Source organism: Lonchura striata, chromosome 1A (assembly GCF_050655825.1).
Source record: "Lonchura striata isolate lonStrDom1 chromosome 1A, ASM5065582v1, whole genome shotgun sequence".
NCBI classification, from domain to species: Eukaryota; Metazoa; Chordata; class Aves; order Passeriformes; family Estrildidae; genus Lonchura; species Lonchura striata.
The window spans coordinates 42808171-42835376 of NC_140741.1; the positions used below are offsets into that span (position 1 = coordinate 42808171).

General features: G+C 37.4%; 1 protein-coding gene across 4 annotated transcripts in view; it reads left to right on the forward strand.

Moving 5' to 3' along the window:
• TMEM117 (transmembrane protein 117) overlaps positions 1 to 27206 on the forward strand; it is a 179196-nt gene that overhangs the window by 125727 nt on the left and 26263 nt on the right. For 3 of the 4 annotated variants that reach the window (XM_085570275.1, XM_085570274.1, XM_085570276.1), the window contains exons 6-7: positions 16737 to 16853; positions 18516 to 18675. In XM_085570275.1, coding sequence (XP_085426401.1) covers positions 16737 to 16853; positions 18516 to 18675 — 277 coding nt within the window. The remainder of the gene's footprint in view (positions 1 to 16736; positions 16854 to 18515; positions 18676 to 27206) is intronic. The other variant, XM_021545320.4, reaches the window with a different exon arrangement.

Consider the following 27206-nt stretch of genomic DNA (forward strand, 5'->3'; position numbering starts at 1 on the left):
AGCAAGACAGCACAGGCAATGTCATTTTGAATGCATTAGTTCTCAGGATGAAACTTCTCTCAAAGACGGGTCCAGATTTCTTGTCTGAGCTTCTCTCCAGTATTCTGTCCCATGAAGTCTAACATACTTATGTTTGCAAACATTATAAATAAAGTATAATATGAGTATTAGTGTTTCCCAAGTATTCTTTCAATGTTTGATACAGGTTTGACCAAGCTGCATAAAGCAGCTTCTATTATAAGGCTTTTTTTTTTTCAAAATGTGGTACAAATGATTTTAATGCCTTAAATGCTAAGGATTTAAGACTGTCTGTAGCTTTCAGGTTGATCACAGAATCCTTAGATTAAAAGGACTTTTAAATCCAGCTGTTAACCCAGCACTACCATGTTCACCACTATACCTTGTCCCTAAGTGCCACATCTACATGTCATTGAAATACCTCCAAGCACTCCTGTGGGCAGCAGGTTCCAATGCTTGACGACCCTTTCAGTGACGAAACTTATCCCAATAGTCAATCTAAACCTCTCCTGGCACAACTTGGTGTCCTTTCATCTTATGTCACTTGTTGCTGGTTACAAGAGACTGACCGCACCCATTCTCCACCTCCTGCTAGGCAGTTGTAGAGGGCAGTAAGGTCTCCCCTGAGCCTCCTTTTCTCCAGGCTAAGCAACCACAGCTCCCTCAGGGTGGCTTACTCAAAATTTTAGCTGATATACTGTAATTATATTTACCTTTATAATTTGAACTAGAAAAGTTTTGGTTCATAGTAGAATAATTTGCAGGGTACAACATTATCTTAGTTCTAATCAAGGTGTTTTAAAAACATTCAACTTTTCCTCTTGTGTGCATCTGAACTGATAAAATTATCTGAATCCTGAAGTTTTATTATTATGGAAAGTAAAAAATTTATACTTTCTCCCAAAGCAAAATAATTTAGGAGGTGCAAGCACAGACAAAAGAATCTGGTATGTGATAATTTTATTTCAAAGAATGATTGTTTTATGTTTCAGAAGGGTGGGAGTTAGAATTAAGCTTCTGTTTAAAGTGTTGTTTAGCAAAGTTTGTCAACCTATTGTATGATTTCCAACTCTATCTACCTGAAACATTTCTGTGAAACCACAGTCTTCAGTTAGGAGTACCACTTTCTTCTTGCACCACAAGGTCTTTCAGTGCCTACAATATATGTTGGCCGGTTTCAAAAAGCATACACTGCCTTTTAATCTATACGCAACCTCAATTAGTGTTCAGGTCAGTAAGTGGGAAGACATTTATAGCATCAATCATTTTGGGTTAAGGAGTACACATACTGCAAGTGTACTAATGGAATGGAAATAATGCCTGGAACATCTCCAGAACAGTCACAGTCTCAATGGAGCAATTAAATATGTATGAAGAATGTTTGCAGTGAAGTTCAAACACATCAGCCTGAGGCTTATTTTTTGGTTTAATTTATTCTCTGCCTTTCTGTGTACTGCTGCTTGATGATTCAAAAAACACTTCTGCACACTGTCTCCTGCATCCTCTATGTATACACTGACTGACAGATATGATGACAGTTGCTATTTTTAATCACTATCTCAGGAACAAGGAGTAGGCTCTGCAGTAGAAAAGTGCAGGGTTAGTATTGAGGTTAACAGTTTTTATTCATTAATGAATTCAACATAATTCACAGTATGGAAATAGCCTTCAGATTTAATTTGGCCAGTGTTTGAATATTTAGCAAAGCTTCTTAGTTTGAATCTGTTGGTGTTATTAGAGTATTTCACAATATGCCTTGTATTCCATATCTTCATATTTCTGCTTCTTTTCTTCAAGAAAGAGATGTTTGTCCTGCAGTTAGAGACTGCTTTTTTTAAAGCATTGTGTATGCCAGCACTCCTTAAAAAGTTAGTGGTTCTCTTTCATGGTAATTGTTGTTCTTCGCAAAATATGTGAAAGGGCATGTGCTATATTCAGCTTTCTCTGCTGTTTTCAGCCATAAATAAAACCAAACTATCTGGGGCTTTGTAAAGCATGTTTGTTTCCTTTGATGGCTCCAAGTTCTATGATTTGTGACTGGTCAGAGAGCACCCATGTATTAGCTGGTTCATCTGTTTTCAATTCATGTGCTAAGAGTGAGTGCAATTGTCGTGTAACCAAACTTAGAGCTATTGGCAAAGCAACTGAGCAAAGAGAGCCTTTAAAAAGGATTACTGGTAATGTAATTACTTGTGGAAGATGTATGGATATCTCCTGAATGAAAACACCATCATCTTAATATGTTCTTTAAGCAATGCCATTAGTGGAATGAAAGCTTGTGTTCCAGCAATGGCATACTCTGCTGGTGGATAATGGCACAGTCAAGCAAAGGCATTTATGTGAAGTAAACACTGAACTAAAGCCAGAGATGTGCTTTTGTTTCTTTATATAGTGTCAAGGCTGTTATTGAAGCAAAATTTGCTTTCTAGTGACACTAGCATTATTTTATTAAATGCAATGTGGTTTTGAGGCCTCAGAACTTCCAATATATTTTCTTTAGGTCTAGAGGAAAATCTTTTTATATCTATCATCAACCTGTAACTGCTAATAATATAAATAATTTTAATGAAAGAAATATGCTGTTAATATCACCCCTATTACCAGAGATATCAGCAGTATGTCATATCATGTAATCATGTAATTTTATAAAGAAGTAGAATTTATTTAGAACATTCAATTCATGCACAGAATAAGCAATCTTGAAGTTGAAAATTTAAGCAAATATTTCTGCTTCTGAACAGTTGTTTTTGATGGCTTTTGATATTGACTTTAACAATCAAGATGATTGACTTTTTTTAGTGAAAAGGTACATTTTCTTGTGTTTAAATAAGCGCCTGACCTTCATCTTGTGAAAATCAATGGCAAAAGCCCAGTAGTCATCAGTGCAACTTTAATCCTCCTTTAGATACCGGCAGATTTTTTTTTTCCAGTTCGGTGTAGGGGATGTTTTTCCTTGAACTGGTTAATAAGCTCAATGGCATCCATAAAGATAGGTTACTGAAGCATATAATGATTACTGTCCTGTTTGATTTGTTTAAAGTCTTAAATCCTTGCCTCAACTTTGATAGCACTTCCCTCTTAGAACTTATGGATTTCTTTCTTCACAGTGTTGGGTCTTCTCATTATTCAATAAGCAAAATTCTGATGCTTGGTTCATGTTTTGGTTTTGTTGGTTTTTTTGGTTGTTTTGTTTTGTTTTGTTTTGGTTTGGTTTGGTTTGGTTTGGTTTGGTTTGGTTTGGTTTTTTTTACATCTGTTCAGGCTCCTTTTTACATTCATTTATTGAGTTTTTTTCTTACAGGCCTGCTGTCTGATTTTGAGTAATAACCATATTCTTAGCATGTATATCTTTATGATTCTGTACAAGAAACCTGATTGGGTATTGACTGTGATATGTTGGCAAATAATCTGACTTCATGAGTGCCGGGAGTTACATACTTACCTTGTGTAATGCAACATTCTAAACTCTAATGTGTCTTGTGGCAGCAGGTTTTGCTTCTCAGTGGAAGAACAGACTGATAAAGAAAGCTGACACTAATATCTAGGTGTACGCAGTCAGAAAGTGATGCATAGGAAAAATGCTTTACCCTTCTGGGAAAATCAGTCATAGCCAAAATATTCATACCTTACCTATCTGAATTTACTATCTTATAATGTTATTTTAAGCATCCAAATATATAAAAAATTATCTTGAATTTGACCTACATCATATTTGTGGGGCCTGCAGTACTCAAGATTATCAGACCATTTAAATATAATTCCCTGGCTGCGGATTTAGGATCTTAGCTTCAGCCACAAACTAAAGTTTTATCATAAGGTCTTTCAATGGACCTTGTGAAAATTTTAACTATCCATCCATCCATCTTGTCAAGCCACCTTATTATGTTTATGTTTTGTGTTTTCTGATCAGTTTGGAAATAGAAATAGGTTTAAAAAGTTAGGAGAGAGGAATCACTACTTTGTAATGCCGTTATTTATTTTGCCTCCTCAGTTTTATCATTTTTGTTTTTAAGATCATTCATGCTATATGGATGTTTGCAGTGATGTGACTTTCTTTGACTGAGGTAATTCCCAGTGCAAGGACAAAAACAGAGTTCCTTGAACTGAGAGAGGAAGGATTCAACTTTCATGTCTCTCTCTGCATAAGCAGAAGGAGGAAAAAAAGATATTCTTATCCAATTTTGCCATCTAAGGTCTGGGCTTTGGGTTGTGTCAGGGACCTTTTGGCCTTGTGATACAGCTGTGCTCATTAGGACACTGGCAATTAGGGCTCAGTTTTATCATTTTCTTTGCAACATGAACAAACTTAATGAGGATTAATAAGAGACTAATTGGCAGCAGGTGTGACTATGTTCTGAAGCAATCCAAAATTAAAGAAGCATTTTAATTTGCTACCTAATATTAAGTTTTTCAGTATAAATGAAAGGAAGCTAAACAATCACTAGCAGTCCTGGGGTTGCAAATGAATGGGCTTTAAAAATCACTGCAAAGTGTAATACTGTAACTAGAAAGCTCTTGGAGGTGTTTTCAAATAATTCCTTTTTGAAGAGCACCTAGGTCAGACATATTTGGAATGAAATTGATGGCAAGGTCCAGGGTGTCAACACAGCAGCACACACACCACCAGCATAGTATGTTAAGCAGGAGCTAAGATTTTAATCAGTTTTCACAGGTCTTAAGGTACTAGTTTGTTCCAAACTTTTTGACTTTGTGAGCTGTTCTGTTATCATCTTTCTGAAAGAGATTTGAGGACACTTTTCCACATGGTCAGTCCAGCTAGGAAGTAGTCTTAATTCTTCAGAAGGAATTATGAAAACCCTTTTTTTGTTTTTTTGGGGTTTTTATTTTGGTTTGGCTTGGCTTTTTTTCCTTGAGAAAGATCTATACGCTCTCTTTGAATTACGCCTTGTAACCAAAACCTTTCATATATTCAGTTATTCCCATTCAAGTAAGGCAATAGAGCTTTGCTGGTGTCATTCATTACACATATCCCATCTTTAAACAAATTTGATGCAAATGTAATTACAGAAATCTAAATATAATTAAATATGTGTTTCCCAGCATTTAGATTTATGCAAATTCAAGGAAAGTATCATTTGATTGACAGAGAAATTGGTAACAGCATTAGTGTCTGGAAGCATTGTTAAAATTTATTCTAGCAGCATATTCTCAAGAGTTTGTGGGCTAGAGAATATTCTCAATGAAGTTAAGGGCATCTTGCTTCACAGGCAGGTAGCTTCAGAGATGATGTTGTGGCATCCTGCAATTACTGTTTGTAATTGCACCTGGTTATCACCCCAGTCCAGTATAACCCATATCTGAAGCCACTTTTAAATGCAGAATGAAATGTTAGCAGTCATTGGTTATAGCATTTATGAACACTTTTCAAAAAACCAGCTCATCTAGTATAACATTTAACAATATTTGGGGCATTTAAAATGTAAAGTCTATTCCTCCCCAAATAAGTATCAGAACACTCTCACTGTATACTGAAAACCTGTTTTAACTTAGTGAAGGTGGTCACTGCCTCAGATGAAATAGATTTTTTTTTAGTAGACATTGATGGGGTTATCAACTCAGAAATGTCTGTGATAGATTACCAGTAATGGATGGAAAGGCCCAGGGATGATTGTAAGTCACATTCATCTTTCACAGCCTCTTAGCTAAAGATGACAGCTATTTTCAGGGCTCCTAGGAAGAACATAAAGACAAAAACCTCATTGAAGAACTGGTCAAATTAATTTAATATCAACTCTGTACAATGACTGGATGACTTAGGAGGAAATGGAAGGTAATACTAATCAAGTTAATCCAAATAATGAAACAAAGCTTTCTGAGATCTAGTCCCCAAAGCTGTCTTCCCTCTAAGAATCTTTGTGAAATGGATGCAGTTATTTGCATATTAATACAAATGTCTAAAAATGTAGCTAATTCTAGTCTCTCTAGTGGTTGATCAAAGAAGCCCAGTGCATCCATTTATTTCAAATTCTGACTTTTTTAAAGACAACAAGACAAAAGTTCCCTGTTTAGAGAGAAAGTGAGACAGTGCAAAATATAGCCCTTCCGAAAGTATTCCTCTAGCTTCTCACTGAAGGTGCTTGCTGGAGATGGACTGAGCAATCATATAAGTGGTAGGGTGGCAGCTTGTAGGCATTTATGTTTGTCAAACACATGTGCTGAAGTATTTTACAGGAAGAAAAGGATCATAGAGCTGTAAAACCAGAGGGGACAGAATCAGTGAGGAGTAAAAGTGTTTAAGACTATTAAGCATGGAATATATGTTTAACAAAATTTGGTCAGCACAATCTCTATTAGGAGTCTCTTTAGCAGCAGCTAAACTATTTTGAGCACAGTATAATCATACAGGCAAAGCAAAATCTGATGTACTATTTAGGTCTTTGGAGATAAACTGGGTGGATACCTAACCTCACCTAGATGTGGCCTCTTGTACAGACAGCTTATCTATTCCTTAGGCAAGATAAAAGGCCTGTCTCCAGCTTGTACCCTGGTTGTGGTGAAAGAATTACCTTGTTGGATAGTATAAGAGCTGTGATTGATCACTTACTTGTTAAGTCTTTCTAAAAGATGGTTATAACCCTAAAGGAGATCCACGAGAGAAAACTATGAGAGAAGAAACAAATGCCTCTGATTATACACCAGGGAAAAAAAAGAAAACTGTTGGCTTTTTTTAGCAGTGCCTGTCAATCCCTACTGCCTGAACTCTGCAGTGTCATTCAGCAGTCCAGTACTACTCTCCTGCCTTAAATCCTGCTGAGGTGTCCTCAATCCTCTGCATTAGTCCCAGATCAACAAAAACTTAAGATCGACAAAAGCCAGAGCCAAACAGGCTCTGTTGTAAGTTACAAACCACATGGAAATCCATTCAGAACTAAGTCAGGTCAAGTGGACAGGTAAAGAGGAAGAAATGGGTCTAAAACTTAATGAGTACTAACTGCGAGGAGGGAATGTCAGCTAAAAGCAAATGTTTGGGGTTTTTTCCCAACATAGAATTATGTGACTCGGATGGTAAATTCTGAGCATCTTTAATGTTAAGTCTTACTTGTTAGGATGTTAGAAGTTGAAGAGATCAAGGCTGGAAGGTAAAGGATGACAAATTATTTCTGGATGAAAGGGATCTTTGTTTGTACTTTTTTGGGAATCCTGCAATAAAGCTTTTGATTGCTATCTTTTAAGAAAACCAAAATATCCAAATAAGCATCATTATTGGTTAGACTTTCATTGATAAATTTTTCTCATCCAGGGGAAGGAATTTCTGATCAGAAGTAGTGAGATCCCAATCTCCTCAGAGTAGCCAGTAGCACAATGATCCAATCCACATGGATGATTGCTGATCTGAGCACCTGCACTTCTCTTTGCAAGGGCGGGTGTGGGACAAGCTTTAGCCTAGGTTTTACTGCATCTTTGCTGAGTTCCCTGAGTATTGTTATTTCTTCCAGCATTTTTCTGGTTTCTGTTTACTGGAACAATTTGAAAAAGAGTGCAGATTAATCTCAGGGTAGAAGACAGAACTTTTTCTGAAATACTGAAAAGTTTCTGTTTGAGGGGGATAACTATTTTCTGGAAAACTCAGAGTTTACCCAGTATGTATCTGGGCATCTTAGTGAATTTAGTCATAACAATTCCTAAGTTCCTTTATGCACATTCTTCTTGGAAATTTCTTATGTTTATCTTCCACTGAAAAAGTGACGATATTCACATTGTCATAGAGCTGCGAACATAATTATTGGAACATCACTGGCTGTCAGGATGTGTTTTGGTGAGTCTTTTTATTAACTTCTTTTTGTTCAATCTTATTTCTAGTCCTGTCCTACTGTTAGAAAGGTTAACTTCCCAGGAAGTCAAAATCACAGTAATTTGCATGCAATTTTTCTTTAATATTTTTTTTTCTTAAGAAGACCTGTTAGCATTATACTGGAACTGGCTCAACTTGTGAAAAATAAGGTATATGAACTTTTATTTTCTAGAGAACTTTTGAGTTGGTATAATTTCTCTTGGTATAAATTATCTTGTAATTCTGTCAGTCACTTTATTGGAAGCAGTTGTCTCCATCTTATTCCTCACCTCCCCAGAGGCAATTGGTGGGGGAGCAGCTGTTAGTTTCTCCCATTCCCAAGGCTCTCTTTATTTGATGGGTGCTTCTGCTTCAGTCCCTAACCAGTAAAGCTTTAAAAATACTCCACTTTTAAAAACACCACTTTAGTTTATTGGTGCTTTTTTTGCACAGTTGGCCAAAAACTGGATGTGATATTCTGGATATGAGCAAAGTTATGTCCCTTGATCTACTGGTTGTGCCTCTGTTATTGCAGCTCTGGTCACTGTTGGAATTTCTTTATTGCCAGCAGACATGCCTGGCATACACTCACCTTGCTCTCTACTAATGCCCTTTTCTCACTGAGGTAAAATTGATATTATTTGAAAGATTTTTACATAAAAATGTATTGCTCAGGAAACAAGATTAAAGTTTTGTTTGGGTTTGGTTTTTTGTGGTTTTGGTTTTTTTGGGGTTTTTTTTATGTTGCAGTTGTTTTGGAAATACATTTAATCAAAATATAATCAAGTTGTTAGGTGATAGACCCTGTATTTATTTAAAATGCTTTGGAGAAAAAAAACTGAAGAGCAGTTTGAAACAATTGCAATTATATTTTACTGTGATAGGGTTTGCACAGATATAATTGTAAAAAGCACAACGTCTTGATGAATGAGAAACTATATCCCATAGATATGATGGTATATAAAGCCTAAAATAATGAGAAATTTCTTGATCCATAAAAGTACTGTATAGATAAATTATACAGCTAATCTAGTCTAGAACATAGAAAGCTATTAAACTGTTCTGTTTAATTTATTCTAAATTTGAACTGTATTTTAAATTTCAGTTTTGGTTGTAATATGTTGTCTGAGAGGCCCTGACAATATAAGTGTATACTGTACAGCTTTCCTACCCACTTATCATAAATGTTTTCTGAGAGTAGCAACATGACAGTATCTGGGCAAGGACAACATGTTCCATATGTTCTGCTTAGGTAAAGTTCTATTTTTATTCTTTATGCTTTGTAACTCTTTAGAACCATAGAGTGATACTTTTATTATCACACATACTATAGGGAATGTTATGGGTTCTGTTCTTGTTTACTTTTCAAAAACTTCTGAGGATAATTTTATGACTGTCACATCAAAATTATATGTGAAATTATTTCAGTTTTCTAAAATGTGTTTTAAAAAAGCAAGTAAATCCCAACTTTTCAGTGACTACTTTCATCTTACAGTTTCTAAATACAAATTTTCCAATATTTTATTAAAAGATGAGTGTTGTTAATTCCTTCATAAAATATATTTGTCTTTCAATTCAAAAATTCAAAGGCTTTTCATTATTTTCTGTAAAGAAATTGAAACATCAAGAATTCACTTAAGTTTTGAGATCCAGCTGTGTTAATGTGTTGATCATGGCTATCAATGTGCCAGCTCCTGCTACAGCCAGGGGAGCTCTGGTCAACGCAGATGATGATCATTCAGCTTGCCACAAGTAGAACCTTACCTGTAGTCACCTGCATAATTTTCCCCATTTTCCAGACTCCATCATTTGAATAAAGGTGGCATTGAGTACAGTTTGGAATGCTTTGGTGTACTGAAATAGTGCACGGGCTTGGTGGACAGGACACAGGGCTCAGAGGGGACCTTCTGTTGCAAGGTTTGAAGACCAACCAAGGTACTTCACAGCAGACCAAATCATACTCAACTAAATTTGGTTTAGGCAACCAAATGTCACACTACACCTTTGTTGACTGTCATGAGAGATTAGATATGTTATTTCACGTGTAGTTTTCTGAAAAAAAACCTCTATGGTTAAGTTTCTGGCTGATTCTGAATTCCTTATAAAACGTTCTAATTGCACTAAACTAACCCATATGTAAAAATAATGTCTTTTTTAAAAAAATAATGATCAGTTTTTTGCTTGGCCCTAGAAAAAATGTAGCACACCTCACTGTGATTTGGGAAAAAAATTTAATAACTAAAATACAGAAAAGAAATATGTGCCTAGAATATCCTAAAAGAAACATTCAAAGTGTTGCTTATAAAGTAAAACATTGATCAGGTTTAAAGTTCCATTAATGATTGAATAAACTTTAAACACAAACAATGCTAGTAAAATTAGCTATTGAGAAGCAATTATTTATTAATTAAATAATGAAAATAATTAATTTTTACCACTTTTCTTACTTAGATATTTTCAATTATGTCTTCTGAAAATTAATCACTTTGTCTTAAATCATCCATCTAGAAATCCAAATAATGCAGATCATAGGATTGAAAATGTGGTGTTAAATCCACAGTTATGCTCTTGCTTGTTTCTAAAACTAGAGTTTAATAATGTATCTCAATTCAGGAAAAATCAAGGAGGTGTTGAGACATAGTTCTAGCTCCTGCTCTAGGTCTGAAAAGCTTCATTTTAGGCTTTTAGAATAGCATTTGAATTACTATCTAAATGCACTTGAAACAGGTTTTTCCTTCTAAATGTTAAAACATATATCTTTTCTGTTACAAAAGTTTTTTCCTGTTCTACATTGCAATGAACTTAAGACTTTACTGAGTATTTAATGATAACTGAGAAATGGAGGCCAATAAGATTTTCTTCTCATAACCAGTTTCTAGCAGTTGCTGAGGATGCTGGAAACATGAAAGCCAAAGTCCCTGTTTTGTATGTTTTGGCATATATCCCATGTCTTGCCACTATGATAAAAAGCCTTTACCTCATTCTAACCAGGGACTGGGAATAACTAAGCACTAAGACACATGGGTGTAGGAAATCCGTGTCCTGAGAACTGTTGACTCATGATTAATGTCATGTCATGACTAACATTGACTCATGTATACTAAGTAGACCAGCTTCAACTAGAGAGTCTGAACAAATAGTATATTGTAGCATGTGAAAATCTTCTTGTTATTGCGTCCAGCTGGTCTCATCAACAGTAATATTCAAATAGCTGGTCTGACTTACTCAGAACAGGTAATTGCCTCTGCACTGTTTGTATCATCTGGTGTAACTGAGATGCTGCCCAGGCTCCTCAAACACAATGAAGTGCAGGGATTGTGAGTGATTCTGACACAGCTTCCCTCGCATTACAGAAATCATCCCTTTCACTGTAAATTTACCATATTTGATGAGCTGCACTTTTCTGAATAGAAACCATTTTTCCTGAATAATTGCCAGGCAGGTCTACCCTAGGGCATATTGTTGCTCTTAAAATATTTTTTTAAATCTTTTTTTGGTTGTTTTTTGGGCAGCTGTCTTCCACACCCCATTCCATTAATAAAATAAGTGATGAATCCATCTGAAAGTAAAACAGAAGAATGGCTTCTCTTTATATAGAATTGTGTTTGGTTTTCTGCTTTGGTTCAGTTTTTCTTTTCAAATACTTTTTTGCTGGAGTTAAGCAATTAACTTCTAACTTTGGAATTTGAACATGAAGTAGAGTTCCTTGGATATGATTCATGTGAGTTTTATACTACCTTGCATATGATAGTGATTGAAAATGTTTTTTACAAGTAAGACCATGAACTTTAACAAACTGGTTTTGCTTTTTTGTGTCACAGATAGGAAATGGCATTTGAAATGTAAAGCTTATGGTGATGAGTTTAATTTAAATGAGCTGCTGTTTGAAATAGATAACACTTTCATTTTAGCAAATTGATGGTGTGGCAAAAGGAAACTCAAAGATGCTTCTACCTGTAATAAAAAAAAATGATGCTCTCTAGAATTCTGTTATTGCACCATGTGATTACATTACCTAATCTTATTAATTTTATTACATGAAACATAGCAAAATGTTTCCTTTATATATTGACATAAATGTAATTTCAGGCTTTTTACAAATCTTTGTGCAAAAATCCCAAATAGCTCTGGAATTATATTGATGCACTCTAATAAAATCAAAACTGTTACAGTCAAAAGATAGATGTAAAGCAAGGTTTGTGGGAAAGGTTGTTGGAATTAGGTCAGCTCCAGGAACTCCTGGGGCTTGAAAAGGCAAGACAAGGTGATCCCAGCAAGGCCCCAGCCTTGCTGCTCCTCCACTTTTCTCATCTGGATTTGCTTACTGTTAGGGCTAAACTGGGGTTGGGGTTAGGGTTGAGTGTTCAGTTTAAGGTTAGGGTTGAGAGAGTCAAAGAGCCTAGAGCTCCAGGAACACTGGGTCTGGACAAGCCCTGCCAACACGATCCCAGCAAGGTCCCAGCCTTGCTGCTCCTACATCTTTCTGAACTTGAAACCCATAGTAGAGGGTTCGGCTAGCCTGGTGCTGGGTTAGGGTTAGTGTTAGTGTTAGTTAGCCTTAGGGTTAGGGCTGAGAGAGTCAAAGAGCCTACAGCTCCAGGAACACTAGGGCTGGAAAAGGCATGCCTACACAATCCCTGCAAGGCCCCAGTCTTGCTGAAGCTCCATTTTTCTGATCTGGAAAACCCATAGGATTTTGTTAGGTTTAGAGCTGAAGCTGGTGTTAGGGTTAGGATTAGGGTTTATACTTAGGGCTAGGGTTGCAAGATTGAAAGATCCTCAAGTTCTAGGGACATTGGCTGGAAAAGGCATACCAAGTCAATCCTGGCAAGGCCCCAGCCTTGCTTCTTCTACATCTTTCTGATCTGGAAAATTCATAGTGTTAGTAAGTGAATATAGAAAAAAGCAGAAAAACAATTCCAATTTTGCCACCTCAGAGCAAATATACTCTGTGGTGTCCAATTTCTTTCAGCTCACCAGTCAGAATGGCAAGAAGCATTGTTTAGAAGATTTAACTGGGAATGTATGGTTCTCAAAATGTGCAGTATCTGCTATTAATATGTACTTGTGAGCCATACACAGCATAGGGAGTGTTTCAGAAAAAGTATTTCAGAACTGGTAGTTACTGGAAAATGCTGAATTACTTATACATTACTTTCAACGTGGACAGAAGTCAGGCATATACTACTGTGTTGACAGGGACTTTAATGTGATTCAACGTTTGAATTATAAACCATTTTCTTCTAATTGATATTTAACTTCAGATAATTAAGTCTCATTGATGGTAATATGCATTAATGTAATTTCTCCCACTTATTCATGCCTGCAGAGCATGCCATGGGGAGTGTGGTGCTCTGAAATCTGACAATAGTATTGCTCCATATCTCTGCTACATACTTGTCTCCATCAGGATCAAACACCTTATCTTAACAAAGAGGTCTTTACCTCTTACAAAGAGGTAATTAACTCTCCAAATATTCCTAGATTTCTAGGGTCTGTATGCATTACCAATTCACCTCAGTAGTACATTTCTGGGGTGGACCTGCCAGTTAGCCACCTGCCCTTTGGCTAATGGTATGGATTACTCTGGGGTGCACAAGTGGGATTTCTTCCGGGTACATCTGAAGTGGACACTGCTTTCCAGGACTCACCTGATGTGCTAAAGTTATGGATGTGTGCTCAGTGCACACTACACAAACACTGAATATGGGATCCTCAGCACCAACTGTGTCATCACTCTGTGGCACTGCAGTAGCTGCTGGTAAACACAGAAATCTTGAGGCCCTGCTCTCTCTTCTTTCAGAGAGCTGTCCCATAGGGGCAGAAGAGCAGTGGCCAGCTGGAGGATTGAAGTTACGCTGCTCCAGGGAACACAGATGCTTTCCACCACCAGAGCATCTGTCACTTATATTTGCTTAATTGCAGAAGTGGTTTTGACACCAAGCAACAGGCAGACTAAATATTTTATTTTGAATGGGCTTAGAGTTGCTATTTTTGACAGATTAAATAACAGAGCCCTTCTTAATTAAAACAAGTGAAATAAAAAGTATTGGCATTTGTATGTGAACATCTGCAGTAGCATTTTTCTTTGTAGTTACTGTGTACTGTGTGACTGTATATGTGACCAGTGCTGATTCTGAGATTAAAAATTATGTAGAGTGTTTGACTCAATGGATTATCTTTCTTTCCTGAGGACTGGAAAGTATTTCTAAATATAAAGAGCAGTAAAATTTGTTGTTCCTTTTCTGTATCTGTTTTCACAGGATATTTGCAATTATTTGGGTACATTAATGAAAAGTTGCCAAGGCAATCAGAGCCAGTGCAGGTGCATGGCACAGCAAGTGAGGGGATTGTGACACAGTGGGGGTGGTTTCTGAGTTGGGGAAACCCCAGGGAAGTGCAGAGACAAGACAGGAACTGGCAGTGTGATGTAGGTGGCACAGCAGTAATGGCAGACACCCCTCTCCCACAAAGAGCAGCCCTAAGGAGCATGACTGATCAGTTTCTTGGTCCTGTCTAAAGTGTTCCATCCCAAATGAACATTGTATTAAGTAATACTTGGAATACTAGTTAACAATGTTTAATGATTTACAAATGACCTACCTTAGTGAAAATTATGTGTGAAATTAAGATGAAAAGTTCTCAAAATACTGAGTCATACAAATCTGAGAGCTACTTTTGACTAAGCACAGGTAGGTTTTTTTTCTGGAAAAGGTGTAATAAAAGGGCAAGATAGTGTTTTTGCCCCTTGAAGAAGACAAAAGGAAAATAACTAAAGTTTGTCTTTCATCTCTTCAGTTGGTCTTGACAGAACTCTTACTATCTGATCATCAAAGGTGTAGCATCACAAAAGATTTAGCAGAGGGTCATGTAACGTCTAAATATCTCCAAAAAATGAGTAGCTCAAAGTCACAAATAAAGGGAAGGTAGTGTTGTGCAGAGAATTGTGTTAAGCCTTTGAATTAAAAACTTCATTTTCTCTGTGTTACAGTTTGAGAAATGAAGTTCCATCACAGACCAGAATCCATATTTGATATACTTTGCCCTGCTGATTTAGACATGAGGAATCACGAGACTCAGATTGGAAAGAGTTCTTGTTTCCCACATTAAATATTTTATGAACATTTATGCATTTATTAGCTTGTCTTTTATCTTTCCAGGGACAAATTCTGGATTTTTCCGGTTTTCACTCAGTACAGACAAATAACAGACTGATTCCTGAGGGTGTGGCTGGGTGGAGTCAAAGGGATGTGCTGTGAAAGGCTTTGTGGTACTGCCCTGGAGCTGCAAGAGAACGTGGCCTCATGGGCTCTGCTTAGAAGTTCCTGATGAGGGAGGTAGGACATGCTAAACAGCAGAAGAGAATGTCTCCAAGCATCGAGGACATACGATCACAGAAGATCATTGTGTTTTCTCTCTACAAGATTTAGGCTGTGATTCTGTCTGCCGTAAGGGAACCACCACCAGTGACTAAAACTGCTCAGGCTTCTGGTCCATGTGGTTGACAATCTTTCATAATGTATAATGTGCTGGATGATAGTTTTAAAGTTGGTCAGTTTGGTCAAAGCTTACAGTGGAAGAAATTGTTGTGGAAAGGGGTAGAAGGGAAGATGCATCTGGTTTGGGCCTTGCCAAATTTTTGAGAACCAGATTAGTCTTCTATTGACAAGTGAGCCAGTAGTCTGGATTCAGTTTGGCGTGAGTGATTTGGTTTCACAAATTCAAGACCAAAATCAGTCCTGGTAAGCAAGGAAGCAAGGATTATTATAGAGATACAGTCTAAAAGCTTGCCTGGTTTTTGAGAGATTTTTGGCAGTAAAAGTTTTTCAGTCTCCCTCTTTTTATCCCTCCCCATTTCAGTGTAGCAATGGGGTTGTTAAATAATCACTGGCAGTGATAATTACAGTAGTGACTTTTCTGGACCTACCTCATAATTTTAACTATTCGGTATGCTATTGGTCGAGATAGTGTTTCTTTTCACTCTTAAGGAGTATGCAGTATGTTGTCTTATTGCAACTGAATAGGTGTCCAGGATCCATAATCATTCAATACAGGAAGCTAGAATTAGAAGTGAAATATAAAAGTGTGTTTCCTTTGTGAACTAGAGACAGAAATTGCACTTCTTAATGCCTGTTACAGAGGAGAGTCAGTCCTCTCTTGCCCTTCACCTTGTAGCTTTTCCCCTTCTGTAATGAGGAGAGGTCCTGCCAGCAATGTGGGGCATAGTGTGACGGTGTAGCTCTTTCTCAATAATGTGCATTGCAGAATAAAGGGCAAACTATACTGGGCTAAATATAGCAGGGCAGCTCACACTGGTTTATCCAATACAAGTTACGTCAAGTTAAATGAAATCCACATCTTTTTTTCTTAATCTCCAGGACCCTGTACTTTCACAAGAAGCTAACTGAACTCTAAGCCAAAAAACCTCTATTTATAATAACTCCAAAAGCACGTATTGAATATCTTGCTGTGTTCCAGTATCATAGGTCAAAAATACAACTGAGTACTAATTGTGCTGTTTAATGCAACCATTTTGAAAGTCTATGTCTAACCTTCTTTGTTGGTCTCACATTTTCTTATTCTATTAGCAGCCCATTTTCTGCTCCCTTCCCTCCCTATTTGACATTTCAGAATGAATAACAAAACCATTTTCTAAGTGCATATGCATTTCCTCAAGGAAATCAGGACTTGAGCACACACATTGGTCTTTGCATGCATGCCAACAAAGCATGAATAAAAATAAGCCTGCCTTTGCTTGCCTACATGCCAAAGTTTGATCTTCCATGCTTTAACTCTTGCTCCAAAATGCAAATGTATAATTCAAGAGGACTGAGGCAGAATAGTCTTGAGCATAACTTCTGGGTATATGCTTCCTATAGCAAAATACTCAGATTTAAATTATGGTTTTAAACTTCCTCTGCCCCAGGAGTGGTGATTCCACAGAAAGAGGTCAAAGAAAATCAGGGTGCCTAGTGGCTGGGGGAGTCTGCCTTGACCAGCAGACAAGTGCTGAGGATTGCTTTCTTTTTGGAGAACCTTTCAGGTAAAGTAAGAACATCAACCATGAGATATGAAGGTGAAATAAGTAGGAAAAAACACTTTTGTGTGTCTCAAGAGACTATATGCAAGAGAGAGAACTGTCTTTCCAAAGTAAACTGTTCTGTGTATGTGCCAAAGTGGAGCTTGTAAAAATGTCAGTCAGGTTGAGGTACTGACAGTTGAGATGGTAGCTAAGCAAATGTTTTGGGATAAGAAGGCTTGACTATTGCTTAGGTCTAATTACATTTAATATGCCCATTAATTGGTTTTTACTTGTCTAGGTGCTCATAATTCTTTCAGGGGAAATTGTTAGTATGTCAACCATAGTGTTGCATGTAACTGACTTAATTTATTAAGAACAAAAATAGATGTACCAAGCTAAAGGTGGTAGCATTACATTGTGTCTCATTACATTCTGAAGAAGTGCAGCCCATCATTTCAAAAGAATTATGTTTATGAGTCCAAATGTATTATACTATTGCCTATGTGCATTTATTTTCCCTTCCTCACAGATACAGACAAGGCTGCTGTATTAAAAAAATGCATACAGACTGGTAGCCCGTGACTACTGGTGTACAGATTTTTTTTCCTCTGCTGAATATTGGTCGTGTTTGGAAATGTCATGGAAAATATTCTTCACTTTATTTTACAACACTCAGTAGCTGAAGAAAATGAGATATTATTGCTGTAGGAAAAAAAAAACTGCCACAATTATTTAGCCATGAGCATGCATTCAGATTTTGATATTCCACTATTATAGCACAGTATTGCTGACAGCTATGGCTACTGGAAGAAGCCTTGCTCACCCTTAAATTACCAGCTAAATTTTCCAGTTTCCAGGGAACCAGAAATTCAATCAATCACTGCTGCCAACTCTGTAAGGTATTACCAAATTGCTGCTGGAAATGATGCAGAGGTATTTTGCAGGGATAGCTTAGAAAGATATTTTCTTAAATACTGTGTTTCAAACTTGTATGAATTAATCAAATGTATCTTCTGGAATTCTTGTAACATTTATACAGAGGCCTTAATACTTTTGTGGTTCACTCTTCACTGACTTCTCAGAAAAGTCATAAAATTGTTGAAAACTTTTACAAAGGACATCTTAGAAAACACAAAGCAAAATATTTTTGCAATCTCCAGAATTTGCAAAAAATTAATTTTATGCATTGAACATTTTTTTTTTATGGAGACATGTTTCTGTATAAAAATTAGACTTCACAGTTAGTGTCTTATAGCTCTTACAGCTTAGAAAAATTTTCAAAGGCTCTAATTTCTTTGGTGCTTTAGACAATGTTCTCTCAATTAATTGATTTGAATTTGGCCTAGATCATGCAGGCCTTGGTAGATTTTACTTCTTTCTTACTTAACTGGTTTTCATCTTCAGTGAAAAGTACAGAATGAAGAACTAGAGTGATATACTTCAGCTAATTTTGCAATATGCTTAGTACTAGCTACTAAATTTATTTCCACTAAGGATACAGCTGACTGCTTTCTTTCTTAAATTAAAAGATTTGTTTTTGCACTTAATTTTCTTTAGTCTGTTTTCATCATGGGAAAAGTGCTGATAAAATACTAGTTGACCATTAGAAGACAGATAAAATAGAATGATGCATCTTCATTACTATCGTATTCTCTCTGAACTGTTTTTTCTTCTTCCTTCCAGGACAGTTCTGTTTACTCTGACCTCTGTAGTTGTTCTTGTCATCACTACTGACTGGATCAGCTGGGACAAGCTGAATCGTGGATTTCTGCCAAGTGATGAGGTCTCAAGAGCCTTCTTGGCTTCTTTCATCTTGGTGTTTGACCTTCTTATTGTCATGCAGGTACACTCTCCTAATGTTCCACTCAGGCTGTTGAGGCTGCCTAGTCACTACTTCCTCTAGAGCAAATGGTGTTTAACTAAGGCTACAAAAAGGTAAATAAATGTTTAGTTTGCAATCACTACTAGTAAGGGCATTTTATAACATCATTCTCAGTAACTTTGCAAAAAAGTCCTCTGGCCTTTTATAGTGAAAATATTGCTGATTTCTTTTAGAGTGCTAGGTAAGAACTGCATGACTGCAAATTAGAACGTGTTTTCTGCAAAAATTACATCATGAAAAGAAACAGAAGCCGGTAGTTTTGTAAATTCAAATCTTCTCTTAGGAAGATAAATTCAGATAAAAAAGAAAGAAATACTTCAAAATTTCAAACACCTACAATATTATGTATACACACACAAAGATACTTTAATAGATGAAAATTAGTATTTGCTATTAAGATTCAACTTTTCAATTCTACGTGAATTTTTTTTTTTACTTGATGACAGGTCCTTGTAGTGTAATGACTTCTGCCTGAAAGCTTAACTGGGGAGATGATTAATTTTAATCTGCCTGGTGTCTGCTCCTTTGAATCCACCTGCTAAGAAATGAGTCTGGGTCACAAGTATGTGGCCATAAACCTTCTTCATTTGAAACTGTGCTCTCCCCTTTGCATCTGTATGTAGTTTGAGCCTTGTGTGAATAATTCACCCGAACCTCTTTGAAAAATTATATCATTTGGGCTGAGGTAAGGAAGAAGAGTATGGAAGACCCATGGCTGCTCATAGTCCTAGACATATTAGACTGTTGAACTGAAGGTCAGCAAAGAATATGAGAAGAACCAATGGGTCCATCCTCTCCAATATATTACTAATTCTGCCAGCAGAGAGTGTTTCTGAGACACTCAGTTCTCTTTAAAAAGCTATCTATTACTTGAGTAATTATCATAGAGGTGACACTGGTGGCACTCAGATTTTATCACTGCTGTACTAGGACTTGAAAGGTGCATAGAATCCTATAGTTCAGTTTTGGTTTCCAATGTCCACCACTGTTCAGTGCTCACTGTGGTTCATGGTTAGAACTGGGAGGATAAGAAAGGAAATGCTGTTTTTCTGATGATACTGCTTTTCTCATAAGGTGCTTTATTTTCTCTACCTTTGAATTTTACATTTTGTTTGATGTTTCAAAAAGATTCAAGAGAATGTATAATAAATTATTGTACTTTACAGAGCTGTAATGAAAGTATGAATGAAAATGCAGGATGTATCAAGCTATACTGAATTTGGTATTGCATGCAGGGTAGAAAAACAGAGCTGTCTTCATATAAAATAACTATTAAACCATCCTTTTGGCTTCGAAAAAAGAAATTCCAATATTTTGCTCTTGGAGCTGCTGAATATAGAGAAAAAACTTATGTGAAACAGCTTGTCCCGAACACTCTTTTATATTTTTCTAGCACAAAGCAAGAGGCTCTTTAAAATTGCATTTCTAAGTGATATTTGTGTGATGGAGTTTTTTACTTGCTTGTAGTTGTCTATTTGGACTGTGAAAATATGTTGGTGTATTTTATTTACAATATATTTCTAGCATTGCTTCTGCAATAATCTCATGTTGAGAGAGCAAAGTATTAAATCACATGGAATCACAGAATGGGCCAGGTTGGAAGGGACCAGAGTGGGGCATCTGCTCCAACCTCCCTGCTCAAGCAGAGTCATCCCAGAGCATACTGCACAGGGTTGTGTCCAGACAGTTCTTGAATACCTCCAGTGAGGGAGATTCCACAATCTCTCTGGAAAATCTGTTCCAGTGCATGGTTACCTGCACAGTAATGAAGTTCTTCCTCATTTTCAGGTGGAACTTCCTGTGTATCAGTTTCTGCCCATTGCCTCTTGTTCTGTTGCTTGGCACCATAGAAAACAGCTCGGCTCCATCCTTTTAACACCTTCCCTTCAGATACTGACAGAGATTGATAAGGTCATCTCTCAGATGTGAACTCAGCAATAAGGGCAGGTGACCAGTGACAAGTTTTTCAGATGAGTCAGGGTAAATGGAAATTCACCTTTAATAAAACTGATGATGGATCCATATATCCATATATCCTGGACTACTTTTGTCAGAATTATGTGGAGTGTTTCATTCCATTGAGAGTATATTGCTCTTCCTAGCAGTTTTTAGACACGCCTGTCAAACAGCATTACAGAAATGGATAACCATTTTGAAGACACATTTGTACTCAGCTAATTGTGCAATGTTTGCTGAAGAATCCTACTGTGGGGGCTGGCTCTGTTGTAGTGTATCTCCTGTGGCCTGCAGATCTCTGAAGGAGAAGAGATAGGTTCAAGTGGGGTGACTTTGGGAGACACCTTTCTGTAGCAAGTAATAGATTTTCCTTCCTGCAGTCTCTCACACAGTAAAGACTTTCCCCGCTTCTTTGTCCTTTCTACATCCTCATCTATCTATGGATTGTGGAAGTGTTCCTTATCAGTACTGATGTAAAACATTTGAAAATAATCCTGGAAAGTGAATTAAAGGACTAGAAAGGAACACTCTTGACCTACAGCTTCACTTTATTTGTACTTAGTATGAAATCCAAGTGACATACCTGAGTATAATCCTAAATACCATTTAACCAAGAAAAGTATAATGTTTCTCATGCCATTATTGGGGCCATGGCATTTCTTAGTAGTGGGTCAGATGTGAATCTCTTTCCTATCCTAGATTTCTTTTCTTGAATCTGCCTCTACAGCTGCTACTTATGGATTTATAGATTTTTGGCTGCATTGAATTCCTCAGTCCTAAAGTGCTGGTTTTTTTTTTTTTTTTTCCCTGAGAGTCACTGCTTTGAATGATATCAAGTATCTCTCCTTTCAATTTTGAACACAGAACAGTAGCTCTCCTGAGCTCACTGCCATCCATCAGGCATCTGTTTTCTCTTAATGTTCCTGTATCATCTCTCTGTGACTGGTAACAAGGGAATGAGTTACTGTGTTCTAAGAGAGACAAGTTAGTGTGGTCCCAGAAATGGCCAGCTCAGGAATAAGCACATAGAAATGGAGTGTCCTACAGAGTGAAATGTCACTGCCTGTCTCCTGGCAGGGAAGTAAGGCTCTGAGTAACCAGAGTAACCTCCACACCTCCTTCACTTTGTTGTTTTCTGAGGATAAGGCAAAGAGAATGGAAATGTATTATTATTACAGTTCAGAGAATGAAATAATGCTTTGGCAATCAAATGGTTTTATTTTAAAGGAAAACACTTTGGAGTTTAATGAAAGTGTAGGTAGTGTTTATATAAAAGGGTGATGAGGGGCAAAAAACATTGATATGTGTAATTAAAACCCAGATGTTTCTGTTGAAATATTTTCAAGATCCAGTAGGATATATAAATTCCTTCTAAAAATCCTTGAAACATTCTTTTGCCCCCTTGCCAGACCCCACTAAAAATTACAAGTTTATTTTTTCAAGACTTTCAGTTATTTGGGGACTAAGAAAAGTATAAGCAAAATAATTTTCTGCTGAGAAAAGGTGGGTGTATTTTGTCCCTTATTGCACATTACCATTACCCTTACCATTTTAACGAGCTGGCTGGTTTTTCTTGCAGTGTTACCATTCTGTGCTTGTCTAGTTTGATAACTGGCACCATCATTTTATGCTGTGGATTTTATTAAACTAGACATGTGAAGCACAGTATTTTAAAGTACATTTCATCTTTTATACTGATTGCAGATGGTTAAATCTTGCTCGGATGCATTATATTTATCTCAGGCATTACAAATCCAACTCCAGTGATTTCTAGCTTCTGTAACTTGGTGTATTTGTGATGACCTGAATCTTCTTGTGCCAATTTATACTGGCTGAGGGCTGAGCCCTTTTTTTAGCTCTGTCACTTAGTTCCTCATTTGCAGAAGAGGAACAACTGTAGTTCTTTTCTTTCACTATTTGTGTGATTGTCTGCTTAAGCCCCCAAGGTGCTCAGTGAAGGAGGCTGACTTGGTACAGCTTCTAGTGTAATTAGGCACCAGTCCCAGCTGGAGCCTCATGGCTCTGAGATGACTACACCCAAAATGAATTAGCTGAAAAAGCTTCTCATTTGTCACAGTCATTCCCTTTTACCCTGACAATGGGTACATGCCATACATGTGACACTGAAGCCCTTCTTTGGCAGTGCAGATATTTGCCTGAAATAACAAAGCAGTTGTCTAAAAGTAGACCCAGCATTTTCACATATTGCCCCTGGAAACCAAAATATCCAGGCCCAATTCACAGAAAAACATGCACTTATAGGAACAAGAAAATCTGGAAATTTTTTGCAAGTCTTTCATGGGGCTATTTTAATCTTTAACAGCAAGGAGAGCCTTTTCATACATTCTGCTGTAATCAGTATGTGATAGGCTTTATTATTGCTGGGTGTATGTGCAAGAAATGTTGCATTGTTTCAAAGTATATTGGAGTGATTTATGTTGATGTAACAGTAATAGTGACATTCAGATAATTTCAACTCTCCACAGCAATGCTCTGGAATGTATTATTTGACTGTAGAAATCTGCTTTGTTATGAGTGTTACACAGGTTTTTATGTGAAAATAAAAATTTTGAGATGAGATTGAACAGGTTCAGCTGCTTTCTAAGTGACAGAATTGCTTGCAATTTTTAAAATGCAAGCAGTGAATTAAAAAGAGAGAGATAAATCTCTGTTTGCCACCATTAGACAGAGAACTGCCTTGGCAACACATTTTATGCCTATCCATATCTTACCTTTAGCTAATGGCATATTGAACATACAAGACTTACAGACAGGTTGTACAGAGCATACAGATCCACCTACCAATAATACTGAGTTCAAGTAAGAAGAGGGAGCAAGCATTACTTGGTTGCTCTTAAACAAACCGTAGAGGGGAAAAGAAACAAGAATATGCTTGATATTGTTAGTCTAGCTGAGTTATTTCTAGAAATCTGATTGAATGTCAGATCTTTATACTTCCTCAAAAAGTTTGAAGTATCTCATATGAAACATTAACAAAAAGACAATTACTTTTATTTCCTTTGACTTCTTCTAACATGCTATAAAGCTGCTGTTTTTATTTGTATAACAAAACAGACATATTTAACCACTGAGTCTTGAGATACCAAATGAATTAGATATTTTTACATCTGCTAGAATCCAAACTTTACTGAGCCCATCAATAAATAATTTGTTTCCATATGTATAGAGGAGGGGAAATACTCCCTAGTGCTTTTAGTGATTTGAAATTATAGGTTGTGATGGTTTCTGAGTTTCAACTACCATTTAATTACTCAGCTATACTGTTTGGCATCATGTCCCTCCCTGTGGGTCATAGGCATTGTGTAAGTGTGGATCATAGGCATTGTGTAGCTTGGCCAGTCAACCAGGTTTCTAGTTTCCAACAGGTCAAAAGCTAAAAATTCCTTCTTCTGGAATCTGACCATGTTTGCTTCTCTGTCATGTAATGATTTTTAGGCAAAGGAGATTCCCCAGAATAACACCAGGTCTGACAGATAGATTGGGCACCAGCACTACATAACACAGTGTAATTTCTGTGTTTCCCACTGGAGCAGCAAAACAACAAAATCAATATGCCTATAGAGTCTCCCAAATAGTCTCAGTAGTGTCCAGCAGTTGGCTTTGCCTTGGCTGGTCCCCATATAATTAACCTTTTCTTTATCTCTTCCTAGTACCCAGATAGTATTTTGCAATATAATTTTTCATTAAGATTCCTTAGAGCCTTGCCTGAGCCAATGGGTGCTGTCAACACGACATTGCTCTTATTGAAATGGTACAAGCAGGGACAAAGGTGATGTTGCTCAAACTTGGAAAGAGCTGTAGTTTTCACTTCACCCTCCCCAACACTTTTTTGAATGCTGCAGTAGCCAGTAATGCTGAACTTGTCTTGATACCTCTAATACCAGAATGACACAGCCTCGAGTAGTGTGTGATGGTGCCATGTGCTTTCATCTCCCACTTCATTAGCAGAGAGGGCAGCCACAGGCACAGAGGGGACTATCCATTAGCAACCAATGCATGGTGGTGCTGTCAGAGCCTCTGAAATCAGTCACAGCAGGCATGGAATCCATTTCTCCCTGGATGAAAATAGCTGAATTGAAGAGCCACTTTCAGGGCTGGCTCTGGGGAAGGTACTGTGTGTCCTTAAGGCAGGCTGATGCTGGGAGTGGTTTGAAACACTTATGGGGGCCATAAGGGAGAAAGAAGCCCAGGCCCAGGAGTCATGGTGGCAGCTCCAAGCCTGGCCACCTCCAGCTCATAGCAGACATTTGCAAGCAGTTTCCTGTATCTGCATTAAGATCATGGTGGTAGCAGGATAGTCATGCTGCACAGGGTAGCATGTCAGCAGAGAGAAAGATTGGGAATTGGCTTTATCCCCTGCAATGGTCTCCCTCCATCCAACAGCACTGTACAGTGCACCAGAGGCACAGGGGGAGGCATAGACCAGAGGCAGTTGCTGGTGGTGGTGCCCCACTCCCAGGGAAGTATTCATGGTTTCAGTGACCCAGCCTTGGCAGGGCTGCTTTGCTTCTGTGGCCAGCCAAATTTGGCCATCACTTCAAGAAGCTTTTACTCTGTTCTGGCCAACTCTGTTGTTTCCATCTCTTTTTCAAGAATCACATAAGCCTCTGGAGTACTGTACTTCTCAGTGAATTCATGGCTTGCACCCCTGCCAGCATTAATTTAGTGATACAATAAGTCAGAAGACTGCACTGTAGTTGTTCTGACTGGTAATGGTCATTTTTTCTGTGATTTTATTTCATCTTTCAGCAGAGACATTGAAGCTCTTTCATTCATATAAACCCAGTTTTGATTTCACTCTCCATCAGTTCTCGCTGAGCTTTGCTGTGATGTTTCCTGCATCACATACCACACAAGGAATTAAATGATGGAAATTTGTGGCTAGGTAATCCATTCTATTGCCTGTAGATGAAAATGAGAAAACTGTTTACATCCCTTTCTAATGTATCTCACCATGGATTTAAGGGTATAATCCCATAATCTTTCTTGGATGGCTCTTTACTTTTAGTTTCGCTCAGATGGTTTTTGGACTTGACTATATACAATGTGCAGCATGCATTTGGTCTATAATGAAATTTCATTCCAGTTCAGAACTGTGTGCCTAAAGTGGAGAAACAACTCTCAACAGCAGCACTGATCCCATGTATAGCACACAATCTGTTAAGGAGTAAGTGGCAGAAAAGAAGTGATTAAGTGATCTGCTTTATCAGGCAGCTAGTTAAGAGGAAACCAAGAAGATTGTTGTTCCATGTCAGGAGTGCGAGTGTACATTTTTATAGCCTTGATTTGGCCCAGTTTTTGCAGACTGTGTGTTGGAGAAACCTGCCCAGACTTCTGAGACTGTGCCGGGTGACATTTCTGAAGGCAGCTGCTTGGTGGTGCCCCAGCAATCTGCAACTGCCACCTCCCAGACAAGAACTGCAGCATGTTTTTTTGGCTCTAAGTTGCGCTTTTATTCTGACCCTAAGTTGAAAAGCACTAGCTACATCTTCTGAATGAATGTTAAATACCCTTGGGCATGTTTTTGGCTTCTGGGCCAGACAATTACTGTACTAATCTAAATTTCACAAACTTCCTGTTCCTCAAGGTCAGGCTGCAAAGATTTTCATATTTGGACAATGTGCTCTAAATACAGGGGATTAGAGAAAGAAAAGCATCACACCAACAAGCCTAATATCAGAAATGAGCAGATTGTAATTTAAGCAAGACGAATACAGTGACATATAAAAAATGGTGTTGAAAATGTGACAATACTGAAGCTGCAGAATCATGCATTCAGGAATTAGGAGATGTCAGAATTAAGTCACCAGTACAAATTTTCACCCCTATTTTGTCTGTGCATTGTGATACCATCTTTAATTATCTATTCACATTCCATTTTTCCACAGGACCTCTCACTTGCTGCACTGGATGAATGGTGTTCACTTAATGAGAAGCTATTTGATATTTTGGTTTACCTTTTCTGTGCAGCCTGTGGCCCCAGGCCTTGCTTACTGCACATGATTGGAACCTTGCTGTGAAGATGAAATCATTCATTTCCTTGTGGACTTTTTTTGTGACACTCATTGCTGTATTTCCTAAGGGCTTCTCAAGCATTAATATATTTATCTTCACAATAGCCTTCACAACAGGAGTATTATTGTCCATTATTGTCCACATTTCATACTGAGGCACAAAGAAATTAAAGTCAAAGGGCCCCTAATTTGAGATGTCTGATGACATTATTATGAAAATTCATATTATTACCCATCTCTTATCTGAGCAGTTACCTAATTGAGGGAGGAGAATCTAGCATATTATTTCATTAGTAACAGACAGAGCCACCTATTTACTTATATGTTATTATACTGGCAGCCCTATTTCTCTTGTAGCATTCAAACTATTTTAAAAGCAGTTTCTTTGCTTGTTTTGAATGATGCCTATAACTGTGTCAAATATATAGCTCCATAAAAAGTCTGATTACTGTTTTATGCTGATCTTAAAGGAGTACAGTGCTGTCCTATCTGGACAGTGCC